At 35.3% G+C, this 7478-nt stretch overlaps 1 protein-coding gene across 1 annotated transcript in view; it reads right to left on the bottom strand.

Moving 5' to 3' along the window:
- The window catches only part of Smp_180940 (hypothetical protein), a gene marked incomplete at both ends in the record, with an annotated part of 43199 nt that overhangs the window by 7169 nt on the left and 28552 nt on the right, over positions 1-7478 (bottom strand). Inside the window, 2 exons of the mRNA XM_018796150.1 lie at positions 739-845; positions 5927-6030. Of these exons, the coding sequence (XP_018650392.1) occupies positions 739-845; positions 5927-6030 (211 nt within the window). The remainder of the gene's footprint in view (positions 1-738; positions 846-5926; positions 6031-7478) is intronic.

The raw sequence follows: 7478 nt of genomic DNA, 5'->3' as shown, positions 1-7478 counted from the left end.
GGAAGCACTGGACATTACCACCGTTGGATGCCGGCCGGCTCAGTGGTCTATCGGTTAAGGGCTCTGGCTCGAGACTGATAGATCCTGGGTTCGAATCTCGTGAGTGCGGGATCGTGGATGCGCACTGCTGAGGAGTCCCATAATAGGACGAAACGACCGTCCAGTGCTTCCAGGTGTTCCATGGTGGTCTAGCTTCAATTGACTCATGGTTTCAACTATGAAAATATAGACTATTATCATGCGACTTATTATTCTTAAATTATACTCAGTCTATTGATTACAGTCTTCCACGTTCACAGTCACTTTTTGGCTTGATCTTGCATAAATGTTATTTCCTACTTTATGGTGTGATGTGATCTGTTTCACTTGTATATAAACCAGGTATGCTTGAAATAAATGATTCACATATTGGGAGCTGGTATTGGTGTTCTGGAATCGAATGGCAGGACTAGGAAGCGAAAGGACGAGTAACAAAGCTGGACTGCTTGGTTTGACACAGTACTAAGATTGTATAAGTCGTATTCTGGTTGGCGAATAAACCACGTGATATTTAACCCGGCTAAAAGTCGAAACAATTTGGTGATCTCATTAGAGAACAATCGTGAATACATGATAAGAATATATCTATTCACCACAATAAATAATGAATGGACTAAACATGAAATAATCATTAATAATTTGTATTGTACAAATAATTTGTTTGTTCTATTGCATAAATCATAATAACAACAATCATACTTGTTAACAAGTCCTGGAGTAAGCTGGCTGATAGCATGTTTAGGTGGACATTGAAGTAAACAACCTCGACCTTCCATTTGATAACCTTGAAAAGTTGAATAGGCTGTCTGTAAATGAGAAATTAAAGGGAGAAAAACATTGTTTAAAGTATCCAGTAATCGTATCTGAATCGTACACACATATCTCCTTAAGTTAATTTGAAGAGAGCAAGAAGAGAACGTGAATGGTATAATGTGAATCTATTTTATTTCGTTAGTTTCAATTCAACTGCTTACTACCTGTAATATTTTGAAATGGAGATTACAAAATGGGTGGTTATGAGTACTTATATACATGAATTTGGTTGGGTATTATTACGAACATACATTATAATAGTACAGAAAGACTATAAATGAGTTTAAACGACTAAATAAAATAATTTAAATATATTTCAAGCAAAGATAGATAGTGGTTAGTAGTGGAATCCAGGACGCGCATTCCGTACTGGATTCCACTGCTAGTCACTATCCATCATTGCTTATAAAACTTGTGATTTCAGGCAATATCGAGGTAGTCCACATAGGATGAACATATGCCAACAAGAGACTGATCAATTGCAGTCTTAAATAACAATGGGAAGATACAAGTATAACAACAAGTGATTAAATGTATTTCTTTTGTAGAGTAACATTCTGGTATACTACTGATATTGGTAAATATCAAAGGAACAAATACTAATCATAAATAAGAATAAGATAAACCGAGAATACCGCATTTAGTAAAAAAGTTAATAGGTATTACTTAGATGTTAGACGTCACTTTCATACATTGAACTTAATTAAAAGAATCAACAAATAGTTTAGTTCTAGTTATCTGAATATTTCTGAAGCTGTTATTAATAGGCAACAAACTTACTTACTTAAGCCTGTTCCCCCTCGTCGAGGATCATAGACCACCCAACAGCATTCTCCATCCAACCCTGTCCCGGGCAAAGCCTTCCAGTAATATATCCTTTTCATATCTGCTTCTATTTCCTGGTGTAATGTGTTCTTTGGCTTCTCACTTTTCCGATTTCCTTCCGGATTCCAAGTTAGGGCTTGCCTCGTAATGCTCTTTGATGGTTTCCTTAATGTATGTGCGATCTACTACCTTCAGAATCTTTTCCTAATTTCCTCTTCAATTGGAAGTCGGTTTGTCCTCTCCCAAATTAGGCTGTTGCTGATAGTATCCGGCCATTGAATGTTGAGTATTTTGCGTAGACAACTGTTTATAAATACTTGTACCTTCCTGATGATGGTTGTAGTAGTTCTCCACATTTCAGCTCCGTACAGTAGAACTGACTGTCTTGACGTTCGTATTGAAGATTCTCACTTTGTTGTTGGTTGACAGTTGTTTTGAGTTCCATATGTTTTTCAATTGTAGGAATGCGGTCCTTGCTTTGCCGATCCTCGCCTTTATATCTGCACCAAATCCTCTATGTTCATCAATGATGCTTCTCAGGTACGTGAATGTTTCCACATCTTCCAGAGTTTCACCATCAAGTGTGTTTGGCTTGGCATTCTGTGTGTTGTATTTGATAATCTTGGTTTTTCCTTTGTGTACATTGAGGCTTATTGATGCAGAGACTACTGCTACACTAGTTGTCTTCGTCTATATTTGTTCATGTTGTATGAGATAGAATAGCCAACAGAAGTTAGACCTAAATGTTCCAAGGAAAACTATTGTCAATATTTCACTACAGAATAAATTCTATTATGGTACATCATAAAACATCCTTTAAATCTCTTATTTCATTACCTCATTATTTTTCAAACTCATCTACTTCATTAGTTTGATTAGTAACTAACTGTGCTAAATTCATGATACTTTATTCTTACGTTAATGTTTGTCTATTACGTAATAAGAAATTTCTACTCTTTTGATCTTTACAGTTATCAATGAAGTAGAATGTCATTCTACTTTTGAAATGTACTTGTCATGTTATTATTTAACTTCTTAAATTTATTTGCATTTATTATTCTGTATTGAAGTATGATAAGTCTTGCAAATTGAACGGTATATTCGGATCCTAAACTAGTCTCGTAACCTCCAAGCTAAATCTACACAGAGTCTTGAACACGAGAGGAAAGGCCCAAAATATGCAAGAAGTATTTTACACCAACGGTTCATTTATGTATAGAAAATATAGGGTTTTTTTATAGTATTTTAGAAGTGCTTGGGTTTTCCTGAAAATTCTAGAATACTACTAAACATAGTAGCTGTGTTATAGTAATCAGCCAATCAGAACCTCTACATGTGACTTTTCACTTTCGTGATGTTTCTAACAAAACTTCTAGTCAAAACGTTGATTGTATAAAATGCTTCTTAATGTTTCCTGAGCCTTTCTTATCTTTTGTCAGAAAAATTTCTGGATCACCCGAAACAAAGTGTTTTTCACAATATCTTAAAATCAAATATATTTAGGTAATTATTGTCAACCTAATTGGTAGTTTTAATTTTCAAAAACATCAAAGGTTGTAATCAGCTGATGAGAATCGAATGAAATAAGATGAAGTCATGTTATTCTATTCAAATACTTTGCTCTTCTTCTCTTGAAACATATTGGAAATAAGTTATAAAGTTGATAAAGCTATGTTAGATGTGAGATAATTATCGCTAATAATTATGTATGTCAGTCGTACTGTAGTGACCAAGAAGACTGATGGAGACAATCGAATGTATATAAGCACAAATTACAAACTATCTTATTAAAATCTGATAGCCATACGGTAAACAGTTAATTTGCAAAGTAACAATCAATTGTCTCAAACTTGACTGTTCCTTCTGCAAATATCTGTCCATCTTCTCTAATTTCATTGTTCATGCATTTCAAACCGATCGCGCTTCATTCTTGTTCTTTCCTTATCGATAATCTGCCAAAATACATTCTATGTCTGACCATCACCATATACTACTTATGAGGATATAAGTAGCCCACACCACAATACGATATAATAGATTGAGTGAAGTTAGATATGTAAAGCACTACGTGTCAATCGTTTGATCTAAGGTCTTCATTAGGAATAATGACCTTGAGTGTGATCGTTCATGCTGCCATTAATGTGAACTTCAGAGGAATTCAACACTTAGACGAGACAACGATTTATTCTTTCCTACTTATACATGGTTGTTGAACTGAAATCAACCTGTGATGCAAGTTTAAGTAATAAATAAGTATTCTTTATTCAAGTACATCTATAGATTTTATGAAGATCTATTTCCTTTATATAAAATTTTGATATATCTAGAGCTTTGATTCTTGCTATGCCTCAAAACAGTGTCAAATATAGTTCAAAATCCTCATGTATTTATAGTTTTTTTGGTGAAGGTAAATCATAATTTCGGATAGCCAATAGGCACATAAGGGGTCATTCTTATTCAGCCAATAGGGAAGCTACACGTCGACATTCTAGAATGTTCCCCTAGTGGTGAATGGATGGAATGTCTTCGGCTTTTCATGGGCTTCTTGAGGCTTCCTTGAATTTGCCAACGAGCCATCCTTACAAGTTTCTTTTCAGGTATCTCACAGAATACAACTTCATTCTATAGTTTAATATACAGAAAACGTATAGGTCTTTTGCTACTATTTACATTGACATTTTATACATATTCGAATTTATTTTATTCAGTTTTACTTGACTGATTTGAAGGTATTATGATCATCAAGATGGAAAAGTATAAACGTTCGGTAGTTTCATATTACTTCCTGATATTTCTCACTCTTGAACCTACTAAAGATCTAATCTAGTACTTTCAAATCTTGTGATAAACAATGATCCTGTTAACAGTAAATGAGTTAAATAGAACTATATTGCTAATGTTATCCAGTTGTTTAAGGTTAAGACATTGAACTGGAAAAATTCTCTGCAGTTATATTTAACAACATTATATGTACAAATCTGACGAGAAAATCAGAAACATGAACTGCTTTATGAAGGGATTCTTAATATTATGAATATCGTAAATCTCCTATTGACTGTTGCTTCTCCTCACCTTGGACTTATTTTAGTAATTTTTGACAACAGACTTGTTTAAGGATCTTTTGAAAATATCTTTTTTTATCAGGACTCAGTAGCTAAGTGGACAAGGCGATGGCATTTGAAGCGAAATGTACTAGGTTCGAGTTCCAGAGTGAACATCAACTCTGAAATGCAGGTACATCCAATTGATGAGTCCCAAATAGGATGGAACACATGTCCTGGATTCCACTACTAGCCACTATGCATCATTACTTATAATACTTGTGAATTAAAGCAATATTGAGGCAATCCTCACTGGGTACACATATGCTAAGAAGAGACTGATCGATTGCAGTCCTAAACACCAATGGGAAGATTCAAACAAATAGTACCAAGGGAATTTATATTTTTGTCTGACTTCATAATCACAAAAGTTTTCTCAGTTTATTTTCTACACAGTATGAATTTACTGATAATCTAACAGCGATTCAGTTTTAGCTGGAACCATTAACATCAGAATGGCATTGTACGTAAGCTTCACTAGAATAGTAGATCTTAGTCATGGTCATTGAAACTAGTCAGTCAATGATGAGCATTCAACATAGCTACTGATATTTATCTGATTTTACATTTGGTTGGAACCTCAATATACAGGTTCCAACTAGAACTGTATGAAATGATTTTTACCAAGATAGGGAAAAGATAAACATCACTGACAGTAATATAGGATTGTTGTAAAGGAGAATTAATAGATCGGAGTTTAAAATTTGCATTACTGGGTTCCTATGCAATGTCTTTGAAATATTGTGTCTATTACAAGATGTGAATACCTTATCCACAACTTCATGTGAATCGAATTTTTATACTATTAGAGAGTCTCAGATTGTAATAAAATAGCTATTCATTGTAAAAACGGTACTCGGTTCGAGTCCAAGAGTGAACATCAACTCTCAGATGCAGTATATCCAAGATGAAACTGGCGTCCTGGATTCTACTGCTATCCACTATCCATCTCTGCTTATAATGCCATTAAAATGTTTATTCATCATGCAAACAATAAGCGCTCGCGCGCGAGACCGGTAGGTCGTGGGTTCGAATCTCTCGGGGTGGGATCGTGGGTGCGCACTGTTGAGGAGTCCGACAATAAGTTAAAAGCAAAACCTTTTTTTATCTTTTCACTGTAATATCAAATTAGTTTCCATGTGACTTACAATACAAACTCCATAGTTGTGTAAAATTTCATCTTTTGTAATTTGGAATAATTTTTTGTATTTTTCTTCACATGGTAAACAAACACGACATTTGATAGCAAAAACTACAAAGAAAAACCACACGGAAAAGATATATTTTTCTCAATGATTAGATTTATAGCTCTCAGTTGATATATGAATTCCAATGTTAATATTGGAGGGAATCAGTAGGAATTCAGTAGACTTACTTAGTAATTCATTCTGTTCTACATTGTGTATATAAAAACGCGCCCTTTAAATGTATGGGATATCTATAAGTTTCTAAACTCTATGCTTGTGAAACCTGGCCTCTCCGAGTTGAGGATGTTAGACGTCTCTCTGTGTTCGATCATCGTTGTCTCCGAAGGATTGCTGACATCCAGTGGCAACACCATGTTAGTAATGCAGAGGTTCGGCATTGAGTGTTCGGGCGCAGAGACGGCAACCCAATTGGTGTCACCATCTTGAAACACCGACTTCGGTGGCTTGGACATGTTCTACGAATATCGTCTCAGAGAATTCCAGGTCGTGCATTATTTGCCGACGCTGGGACTGGTTGGAAAAAGCGGAGAGGAGGTCAGTGTATGACATGGTGTCGTGGTATGAAAGAAAGCTGCAAAGGAATGGCTTCTGATGGTCCTTCACGACTCCCTGGTTGGGGTCCGAGAGATGGTGTTACACAGTGGCTAGAGACGTTATGAGATATGGCTCGGAATAGAAGCCAATGGCGATCCTGCTGTAACCTTCTTTTACTTTTTGCATAAAGTGTGGTTATAACTTTCTTAACTGAGAGAGTTGTTGTGGTTGTACATTTCAGTTTCCCTCACCATTACTTTTTTTTACATGCATCTTACCCCTTTCTCTTCCCATTTTCATCGCTTTGTGTGTTTAAATAAATAAATAAATAAATAACATTTAATCTTAGATGTCTTTACAGCATTGTTCGCGTATCTAGAGATGTCTAAATGAGAAATCTTGAGGTTTGAAATAGAGTATTAGGTAAAGATAACAAACCGGTTGATAAAATTGTGAATCTTTATCGATTAGAAGGGTTGAGACATGTCTTACGTACGCTCAACCGCCGTCTTCCACGATAAGGAATGACAAACAGTGTAGGAGTAAGTTAAAAGAAAACTAGGAGCACCCAAACCAAAGAGTATCACCAGTCTATGAATTCATTAACTTTTAGACTGAACCATGCTAGTAGATGCAGAGTTCCTCTTTTTTCCGCATGATTAACGTAACCAGTGGTTATAAACTTTAAATGATAGGGCTCAAGGTCGGTTATCATGATGCAAACACATTCACTCTGTATCTCCCTTTAGTTACTGAGTTTTAAAATGATATCACACGTTTTATTCTACGAATTGATTCTTTAGCCTTGGGTCCTATCTTCTATGCTAAATGTTTGCTTCTACTATTGTAGAATTGGTTCTAATAGTTTTATCTTTTTATGCTATTGTTATACAATCTTTGAAAGTTGAAATCATGAGTCAATTGACGCTAGACCACCATCGAAAACCTGGAAGCACTG

Source organism: Schistosoma mansoni, chromosome 2 (genome assembly GCF_000237925.1).
Source record: "Schistosoma mansoni strain Puerto Rico chromosome 2, complete genome".
NCBI classification, from domain to species: domain Eukaryota; kingdom Metazoa; phylum Platyhelminthes; class Trematoda; order Strigeidida; family Schistosomatidae; genus Schistosoma; species Schistosoma mansoni.
The sequence above is the reverse complement of the archived record's forward strand: the minus strand, read 5'-3'. Positions and strand labels throughout refer to the sequence as shown.